Below are 16,635 nucleotides of genomic sequence, written 5' to 3'. Positions count from 1 at the left end.
GGAGGTGGTGGCGTTCACTTCTGCAGGCGGACGTAACATCTGAGGGTGCACTGCCACTGGCCTGGGAGTTTCCTGTCCACCGGAGGCAGGTCAGATCCTGATCCAAGCCTGGAGCCAGGGCTGGGCACCGATTCGACTCACGCCCTGGTCTCATCACCGCCTGCACTGAACCCATCCTTCAATCTCAGACTCATCATTTCTATTCCTGGGCCATCAGTCAGATGAGATCAAGTCCCAGTATTATATATTCCTCTGTATAGGAAGTTGGGCACAAAGAATCAGCCTGTATCTAATGAGCAGGGAAAGTATTTTTGCTGAGTAGACTCTGCAAACATCCATAGCTAGAAATTTCCTATTTAGTTTTTAACTGGCAGCCTCATGACAGACTTAAAAGTTGTGTGTGTGTGTGTGTGCGCCTGTGTGGCGGTGTGCATAACACACGCAGACAAGGACACACACACACACACACACACACACAGAGTCATCCATGAAGCCCTTCAGGTTCATGGTGCTTCATGTAAGATACTGAATCCAAAGCTGACGGAGAGTTTCCTGTCACAAAAGGACACATCTGCTGGGGCCAAAGGCAGAGGCAGCTGGAGATGCTGCTTTATCTATATCTATCTATCTATCTATCTAGATAGATAGATAGATAGATACACACACACACTCATATATATATATATATATATATATATATATATATACACACATACATATGGAGGGGGAGACTATATCTCTCTGGATTTCAGGAAAAGTCACAAATCGAAAAAATAACAAGCTATCCCTTCAAATGACAGAATTCTTTGGTCCCACCCATGGAGGTGTTTGGGAGGAACACATGGCAAAATAAACAACCCACTGATACAGCCCCCCATCTTGTGCCTCACGGAATTTCTAGAACCCTCCAATATCTCTTTAAAATCTATTCCAATGAAAGGACAAACACAGGCCCCATTCACTAGAGGGCTATGTCCGTGGTCCACAAGGTCACTATTTGTCCAGGGATTTTCCAAGAGATTGACATGCAAGAGACTGGCTGGCTAATCAGCATGGATGTAAAGTATACGTATGATAATTATTTTGCCTAACGATCTTGTAAAAAGCAAATCAATCTCTTCCTTTCCAAGATAAGAAACTGTGCTTGAAGTCTGAGGGACACCAGTGAAGAAACAGTAAATAAATAAACAAACACACTGTACTCTTCTGTAATCATATTTCTCACGTCTTCCTTAGAGTTATTTATGGTTTTGAATGTTCTATTCAGTTGTTAACCACTAGCTGGCTTTCAAAAAACCAAAACCAGTTATGTACTTTACCGCCTTGGCTACTTCCTGCTAAACAGACCATCTTGGATTACTCTGGTAACGGGTCATACTCTCCTTCCTGAAGCCACAGGAGCAAGGGGACAGGGGGATGGGTTCCAAGGATGTTCAGTCCTTGCTATCAGCACACTCAGATTCTAGGGCAGCCAACAGCGGAACGACGTGAGGTTTGCATCGTATCAATTTTGCAAAATGTTCCGTGAGCACAGCGCAGCCGAGGTGGGATACACATCCCGCACCATCCAGACAGACAGCCCGGCAAAGATCACCCCCAAAGCTCACCAAGGCAGCAACTCTGCCTCAAGAAATAACAATGACACTGGACAGGTGTCAAAGTATTTCTGCATATATGACGCCTGGGCGTGAAATACGTGCCTCCCAACGCGTATCTCATCCGGAGGAGTAAAGTGATCTGGGGGAGTTTCTCACCCAGCCAGGTGGGAAACAAGATCCTTGCTGGCAAAGTGCTGAGCGCCGGCCCTGGCCACGCTGAGACGCTGAGTATTCTTATTTAGAAAAGTCTCCAGCTTGTGTTTCATGTGACTTGCAGCTCAGAACGGTGGCAGAACTTGTTCTGCATCCGTCCGGACTGCAGGTTTAGACTGTACGGCTGTGGAGCAAATCCTGCAGCCCTCATTCGGTGCTCAGCATCCGTAATTTGACTGGGTTTCATCTCCCTGTGGCTCTAGACCCCCTTTTTTTTTTCTTTTTTTTCTTCATTTTCCATTTTAGTGACAGGAGGGGTTTGACCAAGAAAGGACTAGGTTTGGAAGAGATCCTTCGGAGGGAAAAACCTTCCAGCGTATAGGCATCGTTTAGGGGGAACTACAGAACCCAGGGAGTAGTCAAGTTCTGGTGACTGTTGCAGAACAGACCCTTCGGAGAGCCTGCTGGCAGACGGGGGCGGGCAGGCAGGGAGGAAGCTCTGAGCTGGGGAGTGCTGATAAAACCGCAACCTAGATTCAAAATTCTCCGTGCAGGGCAACAGTTGAAAGCAATTTTTCTTTTATTGCCCCGGGTTAGATGTTAAATCCTGGGATTTGTCTTTGAGCCCACGCGTTGGTAAATGAGTTACGGCAATTTGGGTTTTGCTGTTTGCCCGCGGTCGTCGTGAAGTCGTACAAGGCTCTCCAGGGAGCCTACCCCATCCACCCAACCACCTTGTGCCAGAGTTTTATTTTCTGTTTGGCTTTCAGTCCTCGAAGAGCCTGCCTTCCAAACAAATTGACCACTTGCTTAAAATAAGCAGATCAAAGTATAGGAAAGGGACCCACAATTGCCGGTAATTGCTACCTGATTTCATTTGTCAGTCAAGTGGTTGCTTTCACTGACTCAACTCTAGTCAGCAGTGATTTACACGGTGGGGACCTATGGGCATACCGGGGCCTCGGGCTGGACTAAGAAAGTGCCCTATTTGGCAAATTCACACTCTTTTCCAAACGTCCTAGAGTCATAACATTTTTGTCCACTCCGCTTCCTCCCTGGCCTCTGATTACCAGCTCAGTGGCCTTCATACACCCACGTGTCGTACCATTTGCCTTTCACTGCAAAGACCACCAGGGTTTCAAGGAACATCAGGATGTAGGAATTTTAGGGATCGCTATGTCGATTCTTACGGCTCCACCTTCATCATATGCTTCGTCAAGACAACAGTCAAACCTTCTAACGCACTTAGTGGAAAAACGGAGGACCAGGGTCCTGCCAACAATGCACATTCGTCCAAAGATTTAGGATCAGTAAGAAACAACTCCCCTGATGCCATGTGACTTCAAAACACAAAACTGAAAACAGCAAGACCAAATGAAAAGAAAACAAAAATCACCGCAGAGAGTAAAGTCGTTAAATACATACATTAGCTATCAAATCAATCAATCCCTTTGGCAAAACCATTAGCACTTAAAACCCGGGGTTAAGGATGAGGTAAAATAAAATAAAGACTCCTGTGAGAAGCAACACTGATGCTAGATGTCAAGCAACTGAAAATATAAAACAGTATTGAGACTGTAGACATGGTTAAGTTGTACCAGCCAGCGTTCCAAGCTCCACAGAGGTAGACAAACACAGAAGATACAACGTATCAATCCCGGAAACCTCTACAGCAGGAGGGGGGACAGTCAGTACAGAGCGGCTAAGAAACAAACAGCCACACGTCAGAGAGTGATAAAAGCTCTACAGAAACTCAGCCGCGACTACAGGGTGCAGAGACTGGCGCTGGGGCTGTTGCAGGCTGGCCTGTATATTTTCTAATTCCCTTAAAAGTGTGAGCTCAAGCTAGAGGCGGCATCTTCCCGGCCTTCCAGACAGTTCAGCAGAGAAGGCACAAAGAGTGATGCCCATTCTCCTACGGAGACCAGCGGACACCAACAGTGTGTCATTCCCAACCCCGCAGAAGGGAAGCTTCAGATAGGAAGGGGGGGGCTGCAATTTCTCATCGTCCCTCCTCCTCACCATTCCAGTGTTTTGTCAGAGAAAATGTACAGTCAGCCAACATGTAATTCTGCTTTAGGATACTGGTGATAGAGAGGGTCGGTGGACAGTTTTAAAATAGCAATAATGACTTTGGGTAGCATTTGTTTTAAAACTCTTTCCCATCCAGATTCCTAAAGGAGCCCCGTCTGTACACAGAGGGACTTGGAAAATCTACTGAAAAGCGCATTTCCCCTGCCTGTGTGTGAGTGGACATGTCTGGGGACCCCCAATGACACTGAGCAAACTCAGCAGCTCAGGGGTGTCAGGATGAGAGTCTGGAAGAGAGGCTGCCCCTGCAGAGAAGGGCTCACCTGACTCTGGGTCTTCAGTTTCAAGACAGGAACCTGGGATAAAATGAAGCATTTTCTTTTCCATTGCAAATTAGCTTACAAAAGCAGAATGATGATTTTTAAATGTATGCAACATCAGAAACCGAAATATGCATGATTTAGAGAGAAACCTTTGCATAACACCAAGAGCAGGAGACGGGAGCATCTAGACAATCTGACGACTTGCTACAGAACGACTGGACAAGAGAGACTTTGGGGGGCATAGGGCTCTGAGGCTTTGGAGAAGGAAGCAGGACATCTGTTCTCATCCAAGGGCTAACCAAATCTCCAAGGCCTGTAAGGCGGCGAGTTTTCCAAGTGGATTAACTGTATCCTCCCAACAACCTTATCAGGAAGCGACTGTCATTATCCTACAGATGAAATAACTGAGGTTATAGAGGTTTATTAACTCACCCCCGGATCCACAGCTAGTAAGTGGGTGAGCTCAGATTTTTGAGCAACAGAGCCCAAGACGCCACTCCAAGCACGTGCGATGCATGGTAAGTGACCGGGTGAATTACCATACAAGCTAGTATATTTCAGACGGAAAGGGCACAGTAGTAAGATATGTGCTAGGACAAGAAATGTAAACCATGAACACCATGGACAAACCAGGATGGAGGGTAACCTTCGCTACCACCTGATTTAAGTGAGATGAAACAAAAAGTATCTTTAAACATTATTTAGTTATTTATTTACACAATGATTATTTATTGAGTACCTACTACGTGCCAGGCACTGTTCTAGACAGTGAGTCAAACAGATAAATTCCCTTCCTTCATGGAGCTTACGTCCTAAAGTGTGCATATGTGTCTATGCGCACGTGTGTGTGTGTGTGTGTGCGCAGTTCAGTAAGTGTATATGCGTGTGCAACGGTGAAACAGATTTAACATCTTTTCTCCTGTAAATCTGTTGAAATAGAACTTTGTCCTATTAAAATTTACATGGTAGCTCAGTTATGATGGGTTGAACCTCTAACCTATGAATCCTTAATATGTTAAAACTATATTTCAAAAGCATTAGAATTCTACATTCCCTAAGTTAGGGAGGTGGAAAGGGCTAGACCAAGATTCAGGAATCTTAGATGCACGTTCTAGCTCTGATACTCCTTAGGAGTGAGGTTACTTTGCCTTCTCGTAGCGTTTTCTGTCCTACGCAGTGCAGAGTCACCGTGAGATCACACCCACCTTAACTCTGCAGTCGCAACTTGCTTTCACGTCTTATTTCAGTTGGTCCACACAATGACCCTACGAAGCAGGCAGGATGTTATTTTTGTCCGACTTGACAGGGAAAATCTGAGACGGTCCAAACGACGTAATGAGGCTCCAGCAGGAAACTCAAGCGCAGGTCCCTGGGTCCAGGTTAAGGGCGAGCAAGACAAGGCACAGCAAGGCGCTCCGGAGACCACGGACGGTGGTCTAGAACTTCATATCCGTCTCCACGGAAGGCAGGGTGACAGGCTGAGGCACGGCGGAGTGACCAAGTACACCTGCCGCGGACCCACCCCTTCCACTTCACAGCTGTGACACCTAGGCTCTCTGAACCTGCTTCCTCATCTAATTTTCAAAACTGGAGGTCCTAATGGTGCCCGCCTCCCGGAGTTGCTGTGAGGATTAAATAAGAGAATGGGTGTAACGCACCTGACCCAAATACCTGGCATGGAATAAGGCTCCACCCTTGTTAGCTATTGCTATTCTATGAAAGAAGCCACCATAGAGGGACTACCCAGCCTCACCCATCTCCACCCTCCATGCCCCAGTAGAAGACTGTGCTGGGGCGCAGCGCACCACTCAGGTTTCCCAGCCCGTGGATCACAGGAAACAAGCTCAGGAATCCCGAGCAGCAGAAACAGCAGTGGCAGAGTCACAGAAATATGGCAACGGGGTGTTTCACGGCCCGGCGCCTCTATAAGGGGCATCCAGTGGTTGACAAAACCTTCAGGCTGCCTTAGAGGAGTCCCTCCAAGGCAGGCTGGGCATGTGTACTCTGTTTCATTTTCAGTTGAGATTGCTAAACGTAATGGTGAATTTGATTTTTCTGTCTTTCAACACGTGAGACTTTGTCTGCCAACACTAAGGAATGACATGAAATTCACCTTTAAAATACGACTTTGTCCTTGCTGGTTATCTATTTCATATATAGTAGTGTGTATCTGTTAACCCCAAACTCCTAATTTATCCCTCCCCCGATTTCCCCTTCGGTAACCATAAGTTTGTTTGCTATGTCTGTGAGTCTACTTATGTTTCGTATATAAGTTCATTTGTATCATTTTTTTTTAGATTCCACATATAAGCGATATCATATGGTATTTGCCTTTGTCCAGTTTACTTCACTTAGTAGGATCATCTCTAGGTCCATCCATGTTGCTCCAAATGGCATATTTCATTCTTTTTCGTGGCTGAGTAATATTCCATTGTGTGTGTGTGTGTATACACACACACACATATATACACATATATATGCATATGTATACGTATACACGCATATATATGTGTATATATGAAGGAAGGAGGAGAGGGAGGAGGAGGAGGAGTGGTGTATATATATATATCACATCTTCTTTATCCATCCCTCTGTCGATGGACATTTAGGTTGCTTCCATGTCTTGGTTATCGTAAATAGTGCTGCAGTGAACACTGGGGTACATGTATATTTTTGAATTACAGTTTTCTCCGGATGTATGCCCAGGAGTGGGATTGCAGGATGATATGATAGCTCTATATTTAGTTTTTTAAGGAACCTCCATAGTGTTCTCCATAGTGGCTACACCAACTGTATAGCACAGAGAATTATACTCACTATTTTATAATAAGCTATAAGCGAAAAGAATCTGAAGAAGTATATATATTTATATATATATATATATATATACACTATTTTATAATAAGCTATAAGCGAAAAGAATCTGAAGAAGTATATATATATTTATATATATATATATATATATATATATATACACACACACACACATATATATGTATGTGAATAACTGAGTCACTTTGCTGTACACCTGAAACTAATGCAACATTGGAAATCAACTCGACTCCAATTAAAAAATTAAGTTAAAAGAAATTAAAACACATGATTTTGTCACAACCACAAAGAAGGCCTTCAGAGAGATTCCTGTGCCCTCCCCTGGAACTAGTGAAGAGGGAGAGGAATACACACATCTTCAAGCAGGAATAAACTATAAAAGTCAAGATGAAGAAAGCCCTTGGACAGTGATGAACAACGTGCAGGACTGTTGCAGGAAGTACATCAATTATGATTCATTACATTTAAGAGCTGTAACTGCAAGAGAGTAAACTATAACTGTGTGTGCCTCATTTAGCATGACAAGACACCCATGATCACACAACACTTTAATGTAATGAACACGTTTCTCTTGGCCTAAGTTTCTTTTGCCATAGAAGTAAAATCTTAGTTGTAAATGTTTTCCTTCCCTACAGAGTATCTCATATTATCCCCATGGAAATATTAAACAGATGACACAGATACAGATCCCTACTTCTACTAATTAAATATGCAAGAACCAAGTAGGGAAGACTTGCCAGGATCACAACGCAAAGCTGATGGCGGAAGTGGAACTGAACAGGGTCTTCCTACTTCTACTCTGCAGATATCTTTTCCAAAATGTAGGTCCAACACTTCTTCAACTGCTGAGCTATTGCTCTTCTATCCAAGTATGGAAATATAGCAGATAAAACAAAGGCAGAATAATCAAATCCTTCATACTGAAAAACTAGGAAAGTGCATACTATTTTCACCTTACATTAAAGAGAACCCATTATGATAGTCCATAAGCAGGACATATCCATGGACTTAAAGTCCATGGATATGGATAGAAAGCACTTTTTTTAAAAGTACCATGTAAAATGTCACTGAGTAATCCAACAATGTGGACACAGAGCCTCCTCTCGCTACAAACATACAATACCGATATCTAGCCACACTCAAAATAAAGGAAAATGTGTAGGAAGCCAGGAATAAGGAGAGAAATCAAAACAAGAGATGTCAGTAGGATTTCAAGCCACAGTGAACCAGGGGGATTCCAGACAAAATACCTGCCCTGTGTGCTAGGATCTGGCGTTTGAATACCTACATGAGGACAAGAAATGTGACTTCACACCAGTAAGGGAAGGACTCATGCAAAAATTCCTGAGTTCCAAGAGCTACTTTGTCCTAAATAAAAATAAATAAATAGTAAAAGTTGCCTACAGCCAAGAAAAATGGAAGGAAACATGTCAACTTTTTATGGCCTTGGGCAGAGGAAAAATGCAGCTGTGAAGTGTAAAATTCAAGGTCTACCCCACCTTATAAGATATATATATAAAATCTATTTACCTTGAGTCATTTAGGAAAACAAAATTCTTGAGTCATATAGGAAAGCCAAACTGAGAACCAAGCTAAAATCAAGCTTACACTAAAAACCAATCACTGAAACCCTGGGTCCCAGCAAGAACACTCAAAACCATTTTGTAAGAACCTTTCACAACATGAGGAAAACAGACCACTACCAAGTAAACATCCCAGAAAACATCTCAGAATTTAAGTTATGCGCCAAAAATCATACAACTACAAAATATGCAGGAAAACGTACATGGGATGTGATCCAAGGCAGTCTGGCCTGGCTCCTGCTAAAGCAGGTATCATATTAAAACTGAAGTGTAACCACAAAAGGAATAGAAACACAATGTATGATAATGTATAAAAAAACGAAGGAAAAATTTGACTAAGCCAAAATATGGCAAGAAAAGAAAACTGAAGACACCAAGTAAAAGCACAGTAAACAGAGAGCAAAGTCCAAATATATCATTACGCACAATACATGTAATTAGATGTCTCCTTAAACTACAGATATTTGAAAATTTAAATTAAAGATACAAAATCAGCTACAAGTGGTTTAATGAGCTACAGTTAAAGGAAAATTATCCAGTTGATTTGATAGTTATGGTAAGGGAAAAGATACGTCTGGAAAATATAGATGTGAAAAACACAGATACAGAAAAAAATACATATGCAAAATGAAGTTTATTTTGAATAGCAGTAGGAATATAATAAAAAATAGACTCTGAGCCACAAGAAAATTATTTAAAATAGAGACGTTAATACGTAACTTAAAAAGTAAAGGAAGAATTCACTCAGAAGATATGACAATATTGAACTAGTATGTACCTAATAACATAGCGTCAAAATATTGCTATATAAAGCAAAAAATGACAAAATTACAAACAGCAACTGACATCACAATCTTAGAGGTTGATTTTCATGCACCCCAGAACCTAACAGATAAAGTAGCCCAAAAAATTAGTAACGCTATTAAAGATTTGAACACCGTAATTTGAAATTTCATCTAGTCCTCTGCGGGTATGTATATATGTGTGTCTGTATATGTGCACGTGTGCCTGTATAAAACCCTGCACACGATAAATAGAGAATACGCAATCTCTTTCAAGCAAGCCTTGAAATGTATTTTTAAATGACCACCTATTAAGTCACAGAGGACATCTCAATCAATATCAAAAAATCAATCAGGTCTATATAACCAAAATGGACTAAAATATGAATAAAATAAAAAATAACCACACACCTCTATGTGTTTATTAATGAACTACTACAATTCTAAATAATTACCGGGCTACAATAAAAAAAACTCAAGGAAATTTAAAAATACTGAAAACTGAACAGCGAAAACTCTTTATATCAAATCTATGCAATGCAACTAAAATAGGATCAGAAGGATATACTTCTAGCCTTAAATACATATATTGCCATTCCTCTAAGTTAGACCCATTTGGATCATGAGAATTCATATTTAAGAAGAGTTTCATTTACTACTCCTATTTCATCTCATAAAGCATTTATTTGACTTCATAAAGACCAAATTGGATTTTATAGACTTTAAATTGGTGGCTGATACATCACACAGTCATGTTTTCAGTTGTATCACTAATATGTTGTTAACTTCTCCTCAGAATACAGATGGTTGCATCATCTCCCTGAATTCTTTAGTCTTTGCCATGTTGTTTATTGTTATTATTATAATTTGCAATAAAGATAAGTTTACATAGAGTATCATGAATATGTTTTGTTTGTAACATAGTCAAGTGTCAGTTTTTCATTGCTTTGAATTTAATGAGAACAAGCAGTCATATTTTGAAAAAACGTATTAAGGGAAAAGGGCTTATTAGAAGTTATAACAACTAAAGTAAACCACTGAAATACCTTTGTCCATTTTAATAAGACTAATGTCATTTAGCCATGCCAACTGTGGAGCTTATGAGTTCATAAAAATATTTAGCATTGAAAATATTGAAAGCAATGTTAAATATGTTTTCAACTGTAAGTGTTTTTTCAGGGATTAATTACCCTTGTAAGGTGGGAGACAACATATCGGAAAGCAAGTAAATTCAATAATTAATGAGCTAAGCTTTCAATTCAACAATTTAAAAAAAAATAACAAAATACACCCAAATAAAGTAGGAGTAACTAAATAATAAAGTTCAGAAATCGATCAATTAGAAGCCAACCAGAATCTAATTCTTTGAAAAAGAAGCCAACCAGAAAAATTCATAAACTTCTATGAATTTTGATCAAAGTAAAGAAAGATAAAAATAACAATATTAGGAATAATAAAGTAGAACTTAACTACAAAGTGGAGATTTTTAAAATCATAAAATATAAATTTCTTCCCATAAATTTAAAAACACAAATGAAATAATGACTTTCTAGAAAAATAAAAATACAGATTCCAAAACTGAACTAAGAGGACATAGATAAGCCAAACAGAACTATAAACTTTAAAGCAATTAAATCATTGGTGAAAATCTACCCATATACAAACCACCCAATTCACTTGGTGTTACAGTGAGTTTTTAAAGCCCTACGAGGAACAAATAAGTTTACACAAAAGGTTCTTTGTATACCTCTTTAGGGCTTCAAGCTATATGAAAGAATTCTGTAAAAAATAAAGCATCTTATCAATGATAAATATTATTCTCATTCTTAAAGCTGATACAAAGAGTAATATTTTTGGTAGAAAATCACCTGCTATTATTTCAAAAGGTACAAAAATATGTCTGTGGTAGAGTGCAGTGATAATTCTAGAAGGCACCTGAAACAGTCTTTAGAAAGAGACCCACTGAAGTCATCCTTTGGACAGAAAACAGGAAATGTATGGTTGGCCCAATAGGAAGAGTTGGAGGTTTTGAGACAGTAAGAAATTAGAAGTCTTCTTTGAGCTTTATTAGGAACAAACACAGGCCAACAGGAGGACCTGGCTTTAGACATATGTTCAAAGCGAGATGTGGTTCAAATAATAAGTGAAGACCATGAGCTTCATCCACTGACCAACCAGCCAGTAAATACGCTTCAGGAAAACAAAATAGGACAAAAAGAAACAGATCAAAGGCAAGGATAGGTCTTTGCAGAGATCAGGATCTCAGTAATCAGGTGGATAGTAACCAAAGAAAGTCTGGTTTCTATTTTAAATTCAGGATAGTCTGGAGCCCAGAGGAGAAACCTTCATGGACCAAATTGCTTTGTCTTTCCCTTAAAATAATAATACAAGTTATTTAATTTCAAGACAACAGGATGAAGAGCAGTGGAAAATGCTGCATCCTAAGCCCAAGTTCAAGGGTAAAGGAAGTACAAAGGGCAGGTGACAGCTGACACCTGGAAGAGGCCAAGAGGCCAGCTTCCCAAGACTGCAAGATAAATGAGGGGGTGTCTGGGGAACCACTGAGGACACAGAAGGGGGCCTTGTTACTTTAAACAGCAGGGGACCCACTGCTTTGTCCCAGCACCCTGAACAGAGGTAGAACGCATGCCCAAGTTTACCCAGTTTAGGACAAATCTCACTGACCCACGTCATGGGCAAGGAAATCAGAAGACACAATCTTAGAACACTCTAGGAAAATTTTCTCTTCTTCATTCTTTGGCTACCTAGTATTCCAAGCTGTAGAACTCCATCCCTGTATACAGGATTTACCAAGCAAAGTGAGCATGTATAACTGTTTAAAAAATCAACAGTTCATTCGAAATATAAACATTCAAAATGAAAGAACAATAAGAGTTCGCATGCATGAGGATCTAAGTGAAAAACAAATTGGGAGATGTTTCTTGCCAAAATTTTTTTTAAGAACTTTTCAAAGGAGGACTGAATTTGCTACGTTCTTCTAGTTATTTAACCTACTTCACACACACATACACAACATCACCATCGTCATCATTTTAGGAAACTTTCTTTTCTACAGAACTTTCTTTTTGACCAAACAATCAGAAAGTCGATTATCCCTGATAATCAAGTAAAACAATGAAAAGCTGAATCATTCAATACTCTGCCAAAAATGCATATTCTCACTTCTGACTGTAGTTATTTCGAAGTTTATATTGTGCAGCAATCTCGAAAACGATTCCGCATTCACCCTCGGGCATGATTTCAACCTCCTACAAATGCTATTAGGAGCCTCCATTGGGGGCAATCTGTGATCCCCGCTCAGCTTAATCACTAGCAATGTTTCTCCATGTTCTCTGGGGCAGGTAAGCTCAGGTACGTTAGGTACACAGCATAAAAGTACCCCAAACAGAAACCATGGCATTTTGCATGTGTTAACACTCCTGTTGCCCCATAGCCTCACGTCCCCCCGCGCTGCTCAATTCATCACCTACCCAAATGAGAGCCGATTAAGTCATATGAGTCCTGCCGAAGCAATAGTTTTTCCAGGGCAAGAGTTAAAATAGAATTTGAATGGCCAGACCACAGTTTAATGGGCTGTAAAAGTGCCCTTGGTACCAGCACAGTCTTCTCCAAAGCCAAAGAGAAAGTTGAGGGCCTAGGGGAGGTAGAGGGGGGATCCCTGGGCATTTCCCAGCTCCTCTAGGAACAGAGCCACAGCAGGAGGACAGGGCTGGATTATATCAAGGCAGCACCTAGAAAAGACCCTCAAGCACTAGCTTTTGGTACTGGAAGCCTACACTTATTTCTCTGAGAACCGTAGCCTTCACCCCACCGTGGCGGTCTCCACTCCACGCAGACCGTTCTGGCTGGGAGATACGAACATCTGTCTGTTTCCATCTTGGCGCCACCTCAGGTGCAGGGAGGAAAGAGGAAACAGTAGTCAGAGAAGCTCCACTTTTGGTACAGGCAAAGAGACAGGCAGGACAGCAAGTGCCAGGGAACAGAAACACATCTGGATGAGAAAACTGCCCACAGGCAGATAAATACACCTATGAGCTCCCACAAGCAAGAACGCCTTCTAATAAAATACCGTACAATTAACATGATAACGTCACATAAGAGGAACAGAATTGTCACAGAAAAAAGCAAGTGTAAAAAGGCAATGCTCAGAATAAGAACGCTTGGAAAAGGCAGAGCCTAAAACAGAAGCAGGAAAATGCAAGAGGCAGCCCAGTCCAGGGGAAAAGGAACCGTAGTGCCAGAAAACTGGCGGAGTAAGCCCTGCTACTCTTCCACCACTCCTGATGGTGACAATATTCAGCGCTCACTGCAGGCCCAGCACTGTCCTAAGAAGGGTATACAGATCTCTTCTCATTTAACCCTGACACCAAACAAGCCTCCAGGGTAGACAGGAAGATGAGACATGGGGCAGAGCTGGCTGGAATTCTGGCTCACCATCCGGCAGCAAGGTAACCTCCCCAGCTCTCAGTTTCCTCGTGTCTGAAACGCGGTCATCATACCTGTCCCGGGTGGTTGTGAAAATTAGAGATAATGAACTTAAGTGACTACTAGCGGCTGTTATTAGTGTGATTGATCGGATTAAAATAATCAGGAGTGAAGAACAGAAGAAAGAGCTATAATTGAACAGAAATGGCAACAGAGACACGGTCATGGAAACAGGGCATGAAAGCACCCCTTCAGTGACAGAGGCTCAGAGAGGGAAAGAGTAGACAGAGCCTGCGCTTGGCTCCGCACTTTGTGCGTCCATGGGCAACTCGGGCAAACTCTCTGAGTTTCAGTTTCCACCTCCACCGAGTGGGTATTAATATCTGCCCTTCCTACTTGGCAGGGCTGCTGTGAGGACCGCATGAGATGGCACCTGCGTTTACTCTGACAGGCAACGAGTTCATGCAAATGTGCATAATGGACAGGGACATCCTTTCCCCCTTATTCCATTTCCCAGGTGAAATTAAAACACTCAACTAGTAGAGCCATATCAAAACCAGGCAATTACAGGCTGCAAACAGTAGTTGCCGTATTTTAAATTTAAAACTATTTAAAATATAAAGTACAAATAACGTAAAGCTCCACGATCCTAACAAAAGTTTATGTGGGGTGAAAATAAATGAAGATGAGATCCATTCGGAGGCTCCTGCTTTCCAAAGGAGACTAAAATGTAGTTTGGAAACGTGGGTTAATTATTTTTAAACATGCATCTGGCTTCACTGGCCTCAGTCACCACGAAAATGCTTCCTGGAGAGTGACAGCCTCGGCCCAGAGGAAGGGAGGAGACAGGGCGTCCCCGTCGTGCTGCAGGCACTCAGGTGTCCCTGGTCCCCTTCCAGGCCCCTCACTAGTCAGGTGCACGGCAGGGTCTGCGTCCCTGCCAAGGCACGTCTCACTCCCAAGCATCCAGGGCTTCCACCGTTCTAGCCTGGGCGCTGCTGGCGCCCCTCTCCCAGTAGGTGAGACCCATGAACTTCAGCCACTGCCCTCCTTCCTCAGTAAAGAGGTCTCAGCTTTAGCAGAGGGCTCTCACACTCGGCGGTCCAGGCAGAGCAAGCCGCAAATCGCTAAGTCTGTACGGGTTAAAACTCCGGGGCTATTTCCAGGCCAAGGTCCACTCAAGAGCCAAAGCATGAAACTGCCCCTCCCGGGGTCCCTTTCATTGAAGCTGCTCTGTCGTCACTGCCCTGGTCCACGGGGAGGCGGCCACGACCCAGAGGTCAACTCGCCGATCCGGGCACCCTCCCGGCCTTGGTCCCCGCCGCACCCCGCGGGTCCAGCTCGCTCACCGATCTTGGCCAGGGAGGCCAGCAGGATCCACAGGGTGATCTCGAAGGGGATCTGCACGTGGGGGTAATCCAGGGTGAACACGGGCAGTCGGCTCTCCTCGAACGGCGTCGTGCCCGGAGCCACCACGCTCGCGGGGCTGGGCGGGCTGGAGCTGGTGCCCATGGCCCGCGGCGCGTCCAGCAGGGTCTCGGCCAGGGCGCCCGCCGGCCCCGCCACCTGCACGAGCAACGGCAGCAACAGCAGCGGCGGCGGCGTCCGCCGGCTCCGCCGGGTACCCGCCGGCTCCATGGGCTCGGCTCCACCCGCCGCCGTCGTCCCAGAGCTCGGCCCTCGGCGCGCTCAGCGCATCGCCCCGGAGCGGGCAGCGCCGCCCGCCGGGCCCGGCACGGAGCGGGCAGCGAGAGGCGCCGCCGCGGGGCCGGAGGTCTGCCGCGCACCGGCCGGGTCCCCGCCGCGAGCGGGCGCGGCGCCTGGTGGGCGCGCACGGGACGCGAGGCCACGGCGCGGAGCCCCGGCGCCCTCAGCCGCCCTCCGCCGCCAGCCGCCGGCCCATGTCCCGTCCGCCGCCCGCCGCGGCCCGCGGGCGGGGGCGGGGCGGGGCGGCCGCGGCGCCGCGCTCGCCGGGGGCCCACGCCGCGCGCCGAGACCCGCCAGCCTCGGAGCCGGCGAGCTCTGGGCGGAGGGGCCGCGCGGTGCCCGGAGCTGTCCCCGCCCCGGAGGCCGCGGCGGGAGTCCATCCAGGGAAGGGGCCGTCGCAACCCAGGCGGCGCGCGCAGGGGACCCGGGGCGCGGGGCCGGGAGGAGGCGCCGGCCCAGCCCGCGCCCCGCGGAGCTCCGTGCCCCGTGGAGAAGGTTCAGAAAAGCCTCCTGTCGTTCCCCTTCCTGGGCTTAATCAGGTCGCGCACAGGGCACGCTCTCGGGGCTCTGAAGCTCCCCGCGCAGAACTCCGGTTCCCACGCTCCCATCGAAGCCCTTTCTTTTCTTTTCCACCGTGTACGGGTGTCACTGATCGGGCCCCTGTCGCTTCCACTTTTCTCCTCCCCGCCCCGGTCACGAAAAAGAAAAACATCCTCTCTGTTTTCAGGCTTCGAGGTGTCCATGTCCGCGAACAGCAAAACCACCATTATTTCGTGGAAAGCCCGTGATTTGCCGAGAGCTCAGATTGACCGGCTCCGCTAATTACAGGACGGGCTGTGGTCAGGGCGCGGGGTGGGGGTGGGGAGGAAGCGTGGTTCTTCTGCACCCGAGAGAGCCTCATCCGCCAGCGCAGCCAGTCCTGGTTCGCACAAGGCGTCTTAGACCTGCCTGCAATCTGCTGTCCCAGCATCTTTATCACCAGGAACTGAAGGGACCCTAAAAGCTGACCAGTTGTCACTCAATTAACTGAAACCATTTTCCCTTCGATATTTAGGAAATAAAATCCTTCTCTTTTCTCATTTTTTAAAATGTGTCCAAACATGGCTCCTGCTACTAAAAACCCTGCAGTTGAACATTCAAAGCAGATTTTCTTTTCAAAGTTCTAACACAGGGAATCCGT

General features: G+C 44.7%; 1 protein-coding gene across 1 annotated transcript in view; it reads right to left on the bottom strand.

The window, feature by feature from the left end:
• Positions 1-15,589, bottom strand: part of SLC9A2 (solute carrier family 9 member A2) — a 90,738-nt gene extending 75,149 nt beyond the window's left edge. The window contains exon 1 of the mRNA XM_024116600.3: positions 15,098-15,589. Within this exon, the coding sequence (XP_023972368.1) occupies positions 15,098-15,386 (289 nt within the window). The 5' untranslated portion in view covers positions 15,387-15,589. The remainder of the gene's footprint in view (positions 1-15,097) is intronic.
• Between the last annotated feature and the right edge of the window lie 1,046 nt (positions 15,590-16,635).

The sequence above is a fragment of the Physeter macrocephalus genome, chromosome 12 (genome assembly GCF_002837175.3).
Source record: "Physeter macrocephalus isolate SW-GA chromosome 12, ASM283717v5, whole genome shotgun sequence".
Classification (NCBI taxonomy): Eukaryota; Metazoa; Chordata; class Mammalia; order Artiodactyla; family Physeteridae; genus Physeter; species Physeter macrocephalus.
This window is presented reverse-complemented; position numbering and strand designations above follow the sequence as displayed.